The sequence below is a fragment of the Dasypus novemcinctus genome, chromosome 24 (assembly GCF_030445035.2).
Source record: "Dasypus novemcinctus isolate mDasNov1 chromosome 24, mDasNov1.1.hap2, whole genome shotgun sequence".
Classification (NCBI taxonomy): Eukaryota; Metazoa; Chordata; class Mammalia; order Cingulata; family Dasypodidae; genus Dasypus; species Dasypus novemcinctus.
Window position 1 is genome coordinate 12378605 of NC_080696.1, and position 14772 is coordinate 12393376.

The 14772-nt window shown below is 38.3% G+C and overlaps 1 protein-coding gene across 1 annotated transcript in view; it reads right to left on the reverse strand.

Annotated features, from left to right (window-relative positions):
• The window catches only part of SEL1L2 (SEL1L2 adaptor subunit of SYVN1 ubiquitin ligase), a 108788-nt gene that overhangs the window by 52258 nt on the left and 41758 nt on the right, over window positions 1-14772 (reverse strand). Inside the window, exon 4 of the mRNA XM_058287573.1 lies at window positions 1989-2091. Coding sequence (XP_058143556.1) covers window positions 1989-2091 — 103 coding nt within the window. The remainder of the gene's footprint in view (window positions 1-1988; window positions 2092-14772) is intronic.

The following is a 14772-nucleotide window of genomic DNA, read 5'->3' on the forward strand; positions in this document are numbered from 1 at the left end:
TACCCAGCCTTTTGTACTCTCTGATTATATCCACGCTGCTGAGAAAATAAGCTGCTCTTCCATCTCCCTTGGACAAGAGCAGGAGCACAGCAGGCTGGGCAAGAGGGGCCTGACACCGAATGACAGATAGGCAGAAGGGTCCCCACTGCTGGATGGGCTGCTGCCAGGGATGGATTTTCTCCCTGGTCTTTAAGTCAAATAGGGAAGTTCCTTTCAAGGTTAAGTGAATAGTCACTTGGGACCTACTAAGAGTGCTCTTACCCCATCGGGCTGAATCCAGGGTTTCCCTGGACTTGATGGGGCACTCCCAGTAGGCCCCTCATCTCCTTGAACCCCTACTCTGGACGAGCTAATCTGAATCTCGGGGATGAGCCCCTTCTCCTCCAGTGCTCTCACATCTGGCTAGGCTGGGTTGAGAATTCCTTTTCTTACTCACCCACTCAGTGGCTGCCTTGGTGAGCTGACTTCTCTAACAGGCTGAACTGAATTTTTGGGGTCCAACCTAACCCAGTCCTCAACATGATGACGCCAGGAATGCTCAGCATGAGCATTCTTGCCCTGGGGATGGTTTCCTTCGCTTTTATAAAGAGCTTCTAATTCAACTTCTCCTAGAGAGAGATCCAAGAGGAGTTGGTTGAAATTTCTCTGGGTACTGCTCGCACCCCCAACACAATTTTCCATACAGTTTAGTGGAAATAGCCCAGTTTGTGGAATTCGAATGTTCTGGATTTGAAACCTAGCTTCCTCACTTCCTTCTTGTCACTTTGGAAAAATGACAGACTCTTTTTGACCCTCCATTTCCTCCTCTAGGATTTGGGGCTTAAATCTGTCTCAAGGTATCAGTGTGAGCAATAAACAGCATTACACATATAAAGTGCCTACAACAATAAAGTACAAAGTAGAGGCACAATAAATGGAAGTTGGTGTAGTAGCCAGGATCAGAACTGAGGGCCCTCTCCTCCTCTACCCATTTATGCTCTTCCTGGAGGCTTCAGGCTTTAAGAAGGAATTTATGGACTGGTCTGCTGCTCTGTCTAGGGCTGCCTGCCACAGCTCTGGATGCTTCCCTGAGGGCTGATGGGCTGTGTGAAAGCAAAGTCTCTTTTCTGGAGAGTCAGGACCCATTGTTTCTATTACTGCTTCAAGACACCCTTGCTTTTTTTTCCTCCACACTTTCCACTTTCCAATTAGAGGTCTAGAGATACAAATAAACACTTATTTCTTGGTTACTGGGTCTGAGGCACTATACTAAGAACTTGATTCATATTATCCAGGATTCGAAGAGGTTAGGTAATTTGTCCAAGATCACACACCTAGAAAATGGTAGAGTTAGGATTTGATCCCAAGAGTTTAACTAGAGACTTGAGGGGTCACCTCAAGTTGTGCCCCTCACCTGGGGAGAGAAGATATTTCTGCCTCCTCTCCCCCATAAGGCAAGGTAGACAAATGGAAAGAAAAACACTGGTCTTAGGGTGAGAACATGTGCCCATTGGTGACCGACCATGGTCATTCACTGTAACATCTTGAATCTCTCTTCTCAATTTCTTAAAGGGGAAAAGTGAGGCTCTACTTACCTCATAAGACTGTTCTGGGAATAAAATGGCATCACATATGTGAAAGTCCTTGCAGCACTGTATAAATGTTCAGTTAGGCAGGGAAAAGGCATTCTAAAACAGCCACTCTCTAACTCAGATCATACATATTTTATTAATTTGGAATATCTAATAAATTAAGGCTAAAACAATATTTTTGCTTGAGTTCTTAGATCAGTGCCTTAATTCGCCATTTCATTTAATGGGTAGGGACTATGATTTCACATACAGTTTTTCTGTTTGTTTAGGCTAATTTGTAGGATTCTTTAAACACCCTTTGATCCTTTTAAAAACAAAAACTTATGGGAAAATGCTATTCCAATAAGCTTTTAATCAACAAACTAACTTTTGCATTGCCTTTTAAAACTTGGCTAAGATAACTGGTTTCACACTTACTCTGCTTTTTGTTTTTGGCTTTTAGACTGCTGAAGAATCTTGGTGCCCATGTTAAATAGCTCATCTCCTTCATTTGTGAGGTTGTTCTTTGTTTGCTTCTTTACTATATTTGGACAAATAAGGGCAAATAAAAAGAATAACGTTATTTCTATGTTTTATAGTTGAAAAAATAATGTGCTGGCCTAATGAGCTGCCCTATCAGTTTGGGCTTTCCTCTATCTAATTTGTTTTCACCTCAAGAAGAGTACCTTGCCTTTCATAGTATTTCCTAGTTTCAGGAACTTCAGTAGGTTAGAAGGCAGAAGCTGCCCCAAAAGAACCAGCTTCCTGTCTTTTGTGAAAAAAGTCTGGAGGGAAGAGGAAACAGAAGGGCACATCTGAGCAAAGAGGGGAGAGAGATATTCCCAACCTGGGAAAGGAATGGAAGTTAGTCAGTTCCGCAAGGTTCTGCAAGCAGAAAGCAAGAAGCAAGACCTTAGAGCAAAGGTCTGCTGCACCCCAGAGGCAGGATCTTGGGCACCAAGCTCTTAGCCCTGCCTGGCAATGACTCCTTCTCAGAAGCATGGCCCATCAATCTCAAAGCCATCAGATTCTAAGAGAGCATGAGGACACGGGCAATGGGCATATCAGAGAGGACTGCTCTGCACCCAGAATTGAAGGGGGAGCGCCTTGAAATCTCTGCTTGGCCCAAAGCTCCCTTTCCGTCTCCCAGAACCTTTCCAAGACCTGGGGGGCAACATAGAGAGAGTATCAATATGACTTGCCTTGTGGGTTGGGGGCTCAGAGTCAATTTCATAAGACTTAAAGAAACAAAAAACGGAGTTTTACTTGCTATCACGATATTTCTCAAACATTTATGGAACGCTTCACAATTTTCAACATTATCAGTAGTTTACAGATGGGGAGAGCTAGTTGGAGGAAGAGTCAGCCTCCCCTGCCCCAATGGTCCATAACCTCGCAGAGCCTCTTAGCTTCCTAAGGCTGGCACTTACTCCAAGCAGTTTTCCCCCAGAAGCCTCTGATTAGGTGAGCCAGGCCAGAAGTCATTCAAGGAGAGGCATTTGGGGATCTGATGCCTTGTTAACGAGATCACAAAGAACTTGAAGTGGCCCTAGTTTTTCTTTTTCCTGACAAGCTATCAGAGATTTCCACTTTCTTCTTTAAATTAAAAAATAATTTAGCTTAAAAGCCAATTTACAAGTATTCTGAGAGATTCAAATTATCCAATCAATTTAGTAACACTGGACACTTTTAGCATCTAATTTCTGCTTTGAGTTATCTCTGTGTTATCTAAATTCATGATTAAAGGGGAGAACGAATAAAGGGAAAGACCTATTAATCTGTGTTTGAAACAGAAATTGCTCCTATTAACATGCTTTCAAAGAACCAGGAAAGATTTTGAAAGGTTGACCCCACATGCGTATACATATGATAAATGGTTTATGGCTATAGGTTTCTACCTGTGGCTTTTATTGGTAATTCTTTTTTGGCTTCCCAAACACACTGAAATACAAATTTACTTTTCTATAAGAGGGCTCAAGTATCAGATAATTTTATCTTGATGATGCTTTATTTCCACCTTCTGGTTTAACACTTTCCAAATTTGGGGGAAGTACAGTCAGGAAATGATTTGAGAAGATGATTCCTGACTTGCTGTAGAGGGCCTTTGAGAGTCTGGAGTCCTCGGAATGCCCAATTGGTGGACACCTGTTCTGTGCTAAAGAACACCTAGCTGGGAATCGGACTTGGCCCAGTGGTTAGGGCATCTGCCTACCACATGGGAGGTCTGCAGTTCAAACCCCGGGCCTCCTTGACCTGTGTGGAGCTGGCCCACGCGCAGTGCTGATGCACGCAAGGAGTGCCCTGCCACACAGGGGTGTCCCCCACGTAGGGGAGCCCCATGCGCAAAGAAATAGACACAGAGAACAGACAACTGGGGCAGTGGGGGGCGGGGAGGTGCGGGGAAGAGAAATAAATAAATAAATCTTTTAAAAAAATAAAATAAAATAAGAACACCTCGCTGAGCTGCAAAAAAGCATTGGGGCTGAGCCTCAGAACAAAAAAAGCAAAGTAGATGTGCTAGAGGATTACTTAAGACAGAAGAAAGTGTGTAAAGTGTTCCAACTAGATTTATGTCTTGACTTTTGTCAGAGTGCTATTCATAATTTTCAGAGTTCTTGACATTCCATGACTTCCTCATTCTGATTATCATTATTCCACATGTCACTGGGATGTTTAGTCTGGGGTACAAGGACAATTTGCTCCTTCTCCCAGATTCACCTTATCATGGAATCAGTGGTTACTTTTCAAATGTGGGAAATACTCTTTTCCAGGTCTCCCAAGGTCTCTAGATGCTGCACAATGGCTTCCCAGGCAGCTGGGTACCCAACTAGTGCACCTCTAAGAAGGCCATTTTCTCATGACTGCACTCAGTGGGAGGTATAGCAGGTAAACTTCCCATACATCCAGCTATCTCTGGACCCAACTCACCTTTCTGTGGGATGATTGAAGATTGGGGAACTAACTATACCTTCTCTTGTTGACCCTTGGATTGTAAAGTTTTGTAATCAAGTCCTCAATCCATAGTGCATGTCTCAGTGGAATTCATGTAGAATCCCTGTGTTCAATAAGGACTAGAAGTGAACCTTTGAAACAAAAAGGACCCACTTGCTAGTTTCAGACCTTAACAAGAAAGAAGAATTCTGGGGAGAACTTGTTCTCTATCATTCATTTATTTACTTGTTCATTCATTATTTATTGAACACCTACCATATGCTAGACAAAGTGCTAGATATTGTGATTACAAAAATGACTGAGAAAATGCCTCAGCCTGGCAGTGGAGACAGACAAGTTCACAGAAGATTACAATGCCATGTGGAAGGCACTGTAATAAGGCACTGTAGAAATACAAGAGAATTTTTTTATTTGCAAGCAACGGAAACTGAATCCAATTGACTTAAGCAAACGGAACTTATTGGGAAGCTGTAGAGGGCTCATAGAATCTGGAGGCAGAGAGACTGATGCTGCTACTAGGACGGACTGGAAATAAATCCTTTTAGGACTTTTCCTGCCCCACTCCAGATTCAATGTCCATGGAAGATGTGCCCAATGGGCCTAATTAGAGAGGACAGAGCTTATCATTACAGTCATGTAAGAATGTACCTATTGGGGGAGAGGTGGTTTCTCAAAAGGAAAAGAAAGTGGTTACAAAGGTGAAATGGATGATGGGAAGTCCCCATACAATGACCATCCACTGCAGGCAACTTACTCTAGTCAAGTGAGATGAAGAAATCTTCACGGATGAAGGGACATTTTAGATAGCTCTTAAAAGATGAGTAGGGATTTGTCAGGCCAAGGAGGTGAAACTGGCACTCCATTTGGAGGAAACAGTCTATGCAAATGAACTGTGAGGAAACACCATGGGTGGTGATAAAGGCAGTGTGGCTTGAATGAAGAAGACATGAATGAAAAGGCTGGTCATTCGATCCAGGCTGGCCATGGAAGTGAGTGACAGTGAGGAAAGAGCACCGAAGGGAGAAGAGGGAATGGGAGGAGGGACTAGAGGTCATTGCAAAGATGAAGGCAGGTTTGCTGGGAGAAAGAAAGAGAACAGGAGTATCAGGAATGTGGCTCTGATCTGAGACAATTATTTTAATGTTTGAACTCATGTTGGTGAAATAGTTCTGCATGTGGTTGAAAGAGCGAGTGGCTGAGAGGAAATAGAGGCAAGGATGATTGGAACTGAGTAGGTCTAGGAAATCAGACAGTCTCCACTGTAGGTTATTTAGCTGTTTACTGGCTTCCGTAGGGATATAGCAGTGGAGCCCTTGATGTATGGAAAGAGGGCAGTTCTCGAGCAATTAACTCTTCAGAGCTCTGAACATCTGAAACTACATCTTGGCTGGGTTCCTTGCCTTGCCCTATCCTGTATTCTTCACTCCCTTATGTCTCTTCTGAGAAATCACTTGCCCAAGAATCCCCACCACACACCCTGCCCTAGAGAATCCAACCTAAAACAGAAGGCAAATGTTTTGTTTAGAAAATTATTTGGAAGGCCAATCGGGGTGGAAGATGAGCAGTCAAGGCAAGAAAGAGATCGCTAAACCACTCCTTAACAGAAAATGAGAGGGATTTTTAACTCCTCCTGGAGATAAAATTGTAGACAAAGGAGGAGGAAGAGAAGAGCCTGCTATTCAAATATGAGGTGGGGCCACAACTTGGCTGTGACATTTCTGCAGCAATGGAAGTGGTCCAAGGACATTTCAAGAATAGGGAGCCCTGTAGTTGTTTGTATGGCTGCAATGGAAACTGTCTCCCGCCCCATTTCCCCAAAGGTAAAATCTACTTTGCAATAAGTGCATTCCTGTTCTCTTGCTCGCTTGCTTGCTCTGTGGGTGTGTTTTTTTGGGAAATTATGGAAGGGGCCCAATTTCATCTCGGATATGTAGGTGCAGAAGTGTAGAACCAAGGGGACCATCAGAAAATAACACCCCCATTCCATTGCTCAGTTTGGGTTCTGTGCTGAAGAACGTTGGAATCAATCTCACATTGATTGCAAATGACTGGGCGTCCCCAGGTGACCTGGCATTATATAACCACAAAAGTGTTTTATATATTTCCCTCCAAGGGACTTTGAGAACTTTTGTGATGGAATTAATGTGGCTTTAGATATATATAAAACCACTCTATTCTGTGTCACTGGAGTTTTAACAAGAGAGTTCAATAGACATAAGAAACTCTGACTTGGCAAAAAAACTGGCTGTTTCTGATAAAAGGTAATTTAATAGTTTTTTTCCCCCCATTGTACTATCCATAATGATATTTTCTCATTGTATTATCCAATTGCTTGACCAAAATGCTCAAACAAAGCAAGCATTATCTGACCACAACTTGTTAAGCTAGGAATGTTGTTTCCTCTAGTAGTCAAATCAAGTCTCCACTATTCTCAGAACTTTATATTTGGTCATGTACTTGAGAGACTATAAATAATAAGTTCCAAAGTCACATTAAAAATCATTTCATAGCACAAACTCTAAAATCTTAACAATTAAATAAATCTGAACAATTAAATAAATATTTATCTAAAACATAAAGTAAAATAAAAGGGAAAATAATAACTTAATTCCTTATTTTGAATGTCAAGATATATTTATGCCATGACCACATAAAGGATCATTGAGAGTTAAAAGAATTATCAATGAAACTAGGAGATGAATATCTTTTAATCTAACAGTCAGGTGCTTTCACCATGAAAATGATGAGAGAGATAAAAATGGGAAATTCTTTCCCCTGTAGAAAATCTTGCCTAACCAGACACTGCATCCTTCTCATCTAATTTCAAGTGTATTGAATATAAACCAACTTCAGCTTCTGATTTTCTGAATAATGCATTAGGCAAGCTCTTCACATTTGCCCTTAATGTGTGCCAGGAAGATATAATCCCAGAGAAGGAGGGAGAATAACGACCCATTACTAAAAATAACATTCCATCCAAGAAAGAATGACTCAGCAAGGGATTTAGTCAGATAAAGATGCAATTGCCTCAAATACACTTGAATAAGAGCAGAGATATTTGCAATAATCAACTTTATTTACACTGTCCCCAGATTAGTTTTATCTGCAGAAATACCCCAGTGCTATTGATAGGAAGTAGTAGACAAATTGTACTATAAGTAGAAAAACATTTTCCTCTTCAAATATCAACTAAGCAAAAATTTAAGTAATAGATACTGACTTACAAAGATTTGACTGTCTAAATAAGCTCTTAATTTAGCAGAAGTATGGTTTATAAGACATGTGAGGAATCACAACCAACATATATTATAATACAAGAGTAGCTAACGTCTATAAAACACTCAGTCGGTACCAGATAATTTTCAGTGCTTTGTATTTAATTTTCTCACTGACTCAAAGAGGCAGGGACTATTGTCATTCCCTTTCACAGATGAGGCGGTGTAGGCACATTTGTCACTAGGCAGACCAGGAGTCAAATCCAGACAGTGTGACTCCAGGGTTTGTGCCACACCCCTATGTGAAATGCCTCTCAGAGATGCACAACATGCTGAATTCACGTGATGAATACAAAGTTAAATAGCAATTGATGCACATTTTGAAAAACAGATTCATAAATGTGGGGTTTTTTACATATTTATTGAAATTTGTTATAAGTACTTTAAAAAATGGGTTCTTTATTTCAAGTAATGTCTCATTTATCAGTCATTATTGAGAATTGTATTTCATATAAATCATTATTACCGTTAGATGAGTCATATTCCTTTTTATTTTGACCATGGAAATCTATCTAAAATGTATACTATAGTGGAGCAGGTGTAGCTCAGTGGTTGAGCGCCTGCTTTGAATGTTCAAGGACATGGGTTCGATCCCCAATACCTCCTAAAGTGTATATATATATATATACACACACACATACACATACACACACATTATATATTCTTCTACCTTCCCTAACAGCAAATAATGAGCATAGTTTAACTTCGTCTTGACAGATCATTATGCACACCCAGCAGTGCCGTGCCACGCAGGGGAAAAGTGTGCCCCATAAGGAGAGCTGCCCAGCGCGAAAGAAAGTGCAGCCTGCCCAAGAATGGTGCCCACACACGGAGAGCTGACACAACAAGATGACGCAACAAAAAGAAACATAGATTCCTGGTGCCGCTGATAAGGATGGAAGCGGTCACAGAAGAACACACAGCGAATGGACACAGAAAGCAGACAACTGGGGGAAGGGGGTAAGGGGAGGAAAAAAAAGTGGCTGGATCAGGAAGTGGATTTGGTTCAACAGATAGAGCGTCCACCTGCCATGTCGGAGGTCCAGGGTTCAAATCCAGGGCCTCTTGACCCATGTGGTGAGCTGGCCCTCACACAGTGCTGATGTGCTCAAGGAATGCCATGCCATGCAGGGTGTCCCCCAAGAAGGGAGCCCCACGCGCAAGGAGTGTGCCCAAAAGGAGAGTCGCCCAGCGCAAAAAAAGTGCAGCCCGCCCGAGTGGCACTGTACACATGGATTGCTGACACAGCAAGATGACGCAACAAAAAGAGATACAGATTCCCAGTGAGGCTGATAAGAATACAGGTGGACACAGAAGGACATACAGTGATTGGACACAAAGAACAAAGACAACTCGGGGGGGAGGGGAGAGAAATAAATTTAAAACAAAACAAAACAAAAAAAGCGGCTGGATTGACACCTAGCTGTACTTGTTAATTTGTACCACCTTAGTCTACTGTTTCCCAAAGAAAGTACAAAATTTAAATGGTACACAGATGAACTTTAAAGATTGGATAGTTTATGTACACACACGCAGAGTTCTTTGTGGCAAATGATACTTGTAATTTCCACGTACAGTATTTTTCTTCAAAAAAAACTCTTCAAACATACAAAAATATCTACAAAATAAAATAACAGCCATATACCTCACCATCACAACCTCCCCCAACATAAATACACAATTTAACAGATGGTAACATTTTTAAAAAGCAGTTTTACTGAGTTACATTCACATATCATACAATCCAGCCAAAGTGTAACAATCAGTGGCTCTTAGTATATTCACAGATTTGTGCATTCTTTACCACAATCAATGTTATATCATTTTTTTTACTCCCAAAAGAAAAACCTCAATTCCTCTATCCTTCCCCATCCCTACATAAATACTAATCTATTTCTGTCTCTATAGATTTATCTATATTTATATTTTGCATAAATGGAATCACACAATATGTAATAATTTGTGTCTGATTCTTTCACTTAGCATAATATTTTCTAATCATATTTTTAAATTAGAACAGAAAAGTCATGTAAAAAATACAATATTCCAGTGAATAGATGTGGCTCAAGGGGTTGAGCGCCTGCTTCCCACATGGGAGGTCCTGGGTTCAGTGCCCGACACCTCCTAAACACACAAAAAACAAACAACAAACAAACAAAGGAAAAAACCAATTCAGGGGAGGCTCTGTGGCTCAGTGGTTGAGTTTGTACGAGGTCATGGATTCAGTCCCCAGGCCGTTACCTCAAAAAACAAACAAACAAACAAAACCCAGGATAATATTCCTCTACTGTTGACACTTTGCATTAGTGTGGTACCTTTGTTATAATTGATGAAAAAAACATTAAAATAGTACTATTAACTATAGTCCTTTGTTCACATCAGATGTATTTTCCCCATATACCACCTATTATTAACACCTTGTATTAGTGTTCTACAGTTATTATAATTCATGAAAGAACATTCTTACACTTGTACTATTAACCCCAGTCCATCATGCACAACAGGATTCTCTGTGTTATGCTATATAACACAGATGGTAACATTCTGCCTTATTTGTTTTAGGTGTCTCTCTAAGGAAATAGAATGTTGCAGACATCATAGTTTATACACTTTTGCATCTTGCTTTTTGACTTTTGTGGATTTATCCATCTTGACGTACAAGCAGACCTCATTCATTCATTTTAACCAGTACCAATTGCCTGATCAATATTCATTATCCCAGTATATTTATCTAGTCCTCTATTGGTTGGCATTAGGTTTTTCCATATCTGTGCTACCAAAAGTGCTACCAAAACCAATACTGTGATAGAAATACTTGCACACATTTTTCTAATACACATGTGTGAGAGTTTCTCCAGGGTATATTACTAAAAGAACCTGTGGCAGGTGTTTGGTATATGCATCTTAGACTTTACTAGATGTTACCAAATTGCTCTTAAAGAGGTTGTGCCCACTTTACACTCTCACCAATGATGTATAAGGTTCCTATTTCTTCACATTCTGGATCATGCATGATGTTATTTGACCTTTTGGTTTTGACAATCTGTGTGAAATAATATATCCTTGCAAAATTTGCATTTCCCCAATTACTAATGAAAAATATATTTATTGACCTCTGGTTATTTTCCTCTCCAAAGAATTCCCTCTTCATATCATTGTCCCACTTTCTATTTGGTTGTTTGTCTCTTTCTGATTAATTTGTAGGTGTTTTTATTTTCACATTGGATAGGAATTCTTTGTTGATTATACTTATTGTGATAACGTCTCCCAGGCTGTAGGGTTTTTTCTTTTGCATATGATAAAAATACTTATTAAAGTTTGAAATTTTAAGATAGTCAAATCTATTGAAGTTACCATTATGGTTTCATTTTTTTTGCCTTTTCTAAGAAATCCTTTATTATGCCAATATCATAATGATTATTTTTCTAAAATTATTAAAGTTTTGATTTTCACACTTAAGTCTTTATCTTTACTCCATATGGAATTTATTTCCATGTATGGGATGAGGATAGGATAATTTTACTCTTCTCCCAAATGAGAATTGCTTCCTGCAAACAATCTGTTGATCCTTTTCTCCCTGAGTTTTAATTCTACATCTGTCATACACAAAGTTTCTCCATATGTATGGGTCTGATTCTAGGTTCTTTTCTATTTTTCAATCCATGTGTCAATGCCATACTGTTTATACAAATATTTTATAGTAAGAATCTAGTAGGACAAGTCCCACTTTTCATTCTACTTCAAAATGATCTTGTCTATGTTTGGACTTAAATCTGTGTGTGTATGTGTGTGTGTGTGTGTGTGTATCTAGGGTCAGTTTGCTAAAATCCTTGAAAATCTTTTCAGTCATTTTTATCACAAATTAGGCAAGAAATATTTTAGTATGTTGAGTCTTTCTATTCATAAACTTCTTCATTTATCCAGGCTTTTTAATGTTCTTCAATAAAAATTTACACTTTTCCTTTTCTTTTCACATCTTGCCTACCTTTTGTTAGATTCATTCTTGGGTACCTTATGATTTTTGTTGCTATTTTCAACACTATCTTTTAAAAATAAATGTATTTTCAGAGAGTGGGTGTAGCTCAGTGGTTGAACCCCTGCATCACATGTACAAGGTCTGAGTTTAATTCCTGATACTACCTAAAAATAAAAACAAATGTATTTTCTATTTATTTTTAATTCATACATACTAATGCTATTGATTTTTATATATTAATTTTTTGTATCTAGCAATCTTGCAAAACTCTTATTGACCCTATGGATTAATAATATATTAAAATATTTTTTCTGGATTTTTCTATGTAGACATCATATCATTTGGAAAAATGACAGTTTTTGTTTCTTCCTTTCCAGTACTTATTTGACTTACTTATTGCCATGGCTATGACATCCAGGATAATGTTAGGTTAAAGAATGAATGAAAGCATTCTGTATTTTCTTTTGCTTTAAGGGGAATCCTCTTAATATTTTAACATTACTTATGTTTTTTTTCTCATAGCTTTTTTGATATTCTTTATTAAGTTAAGGAAGTTACCTTTTTTTTTTTAAAGATTTATTTTTTATTTATTTCCCTTCCCCCCTGCCCCCGCAGTTGTCTGCTCTCTGTGTGCATTTGCTGTGTGTTCTTCTGTGACCGCTTCTATCCTTACCAGCGGCACCGGGAATCTGTTTCTTTTTGTTGTGTCATCTGTTGTGTCAGCTCTCCGTGTGTGCGGCGCCATTCCTGGGCAGGCTGCACTTTCTTTGGCACTGGGCAGCTCTCCTTACGGGGTGCACTCCTTGCGCGTGGGGCTCCCCTACGCGGGGACACCCCTGCGTGGCGCGGCACTCCTTGCGCGCATCAGCACTGCGCGTGGGCCAGCTGCACACGGGTCAAGGAGGCCCGGGGCTTGAATCCAGGACCTCCCATGTGGTGGGCGGACGCCCTATCTATTGGGCGGAGTCTGCTTCTCCTGAAGTTACCTTTAATTCCTGGTTTACTAAGAATTTTTATTTTAAGTGGATGATGAATTTCCTTAAATGCATTATTTGCATCCACTGAGATGATTGTATGTTTTTTTTGCCTTTAATTTGTTAAAATGGTGAATTATACTAGTAAATTTTAAAATGTTAATTCATACTTATATTCATGGTATACACCCTAATGCGTGAGAGCATAATTTTTAAATTTATTGCTAAACCTATATTTGCTAATGTTTTATTTTTATATTTTCATCTACAATTATAAATGAGATTCACCTATAATTTTCCTTTCCAGTACTGACTGTATACAGTTAGTATATTATGATTATATACTCATAAAGTAATTTTAGAAGAGTTTCCTTTTTTTTTATTATTTAGAATAGTTTGTATATGCTAGAGGTTGTCTGTTTCCTACAGATTTGTTAAAACTTGATAATAAAGAAAGAGTTCTGGGGCTTGTGATTTTCCTGTTTTGTTTTGTTTTGCTTTCAACACAGTTTTTTAAACTATTGACTCCTTTTCTTTGATTCCTATAAATCTATGTTGGTGTTCTATTTTGTTCTTGAAGAAATTTTGATAAACTCTTTTCCTAGAGCATTTCCAATTTTACCAGCCTTCAAATTTTTTGGCAGAAATGTCGTCATAGTATTCTCTTGTGATTTTTAAAAATCTCCAATGATTTTTTGTATTTCCAAGGACTGAAAAAAATCTCTACAGTATTTGCATTTATTTCCTGTTTCGTTCTTCCTTTCCTTTGTTCTTTTTTTCTTTGTATTTTTCTCACTTGTTGCAGAAGTTAAACACTTAATTCATTGATTTTTAATATTTCCTCTTTTATCATACTACATTTAATCAATTCTAAGTTGTCTATCTCTTTTTTTTTCATTTCATCACCAAAGTAGAAATGTATCTTATAATCAACAGACTATCATATAAAATTAGCAGTATTTTAATTTTTAGTGGTACAAAAATAATGTTGTATCTTACAGTTTTGGCATCTTAGAGTTGACAAAATATAGTATATGCATTTAAAATTATAAATTTCTACTTATTATTTTAGTGGCATCTCATTGATGGTATTCGGTGTAATCACATACTTGTGCATTTATCACTTCAATCATTCTTAGAGCACTTTCATTATTCCCATAATAATAATAATAATAAACAAATAAGACTCCTCACCTCTCAATCTCTGTATGCTTCTCCTGCCATATACAGCTGCTATTCTTTTTCCTTCTCTCTATTGTATTTGTATTTATATTTTGTAAAAAGTCTTATATATGCAATATCACCCATATTCATGTTTTACATGAGGTTTTACTATCTTATACGGTCCCATGTTACAGGTTTTAGCTTTCATTCTCTAAATATACATGACCTTAGACTTTCCCTTTCCATGATTTTTGATACGTAGTATTTTCATCATCCTATGATTATGAACATTTTCCAATTTCTATTATAATTTCTTCTTTAAACCATGTTTAGAAATGCTTTTTATATTTCTAGACAGAGAAGTTTTTTTTATTTTTTATTTCCTTTTGTAGTTTGTAATTTTCTTTCATTCAGGTAAGAGAATATGGTAGAACTATATGGATTTCTTTTGTATAGGCTGAAACTTGTTTTGTGGCCTAGAGAGTGGTTAATTTTCATGAAGGATTCATTTTTTGCTTAAAATATTATATATTCTTTAATTGTGGAGCAGGATTCTATGTATCCATTAGATCAAGTTTAAGTTATTGTTCAAATCTTTCAGATTTTTTTGTAGTTTCTTATCTGATTAACACAGCAATATCTGAGAGATGTATTATAAATCTCTGACAGGGCTCTTGGACTTGTTTGTTTCTTGCAAGGCTGGTGATTTTTTTCTTTATTTGCTGGTGATTTTTTAATTTTCATATTTGAGGTTGGGTTGGGTGGATGTAAGTTTAGAATGATCAGATCTTCCTGGTGAATTGTTTCTTTTAGCACGATGTGCAAACTCTCTCCCCATTAATGCCTTTACCTTGAAGTCTGATTTGCCTGAAATTACTATC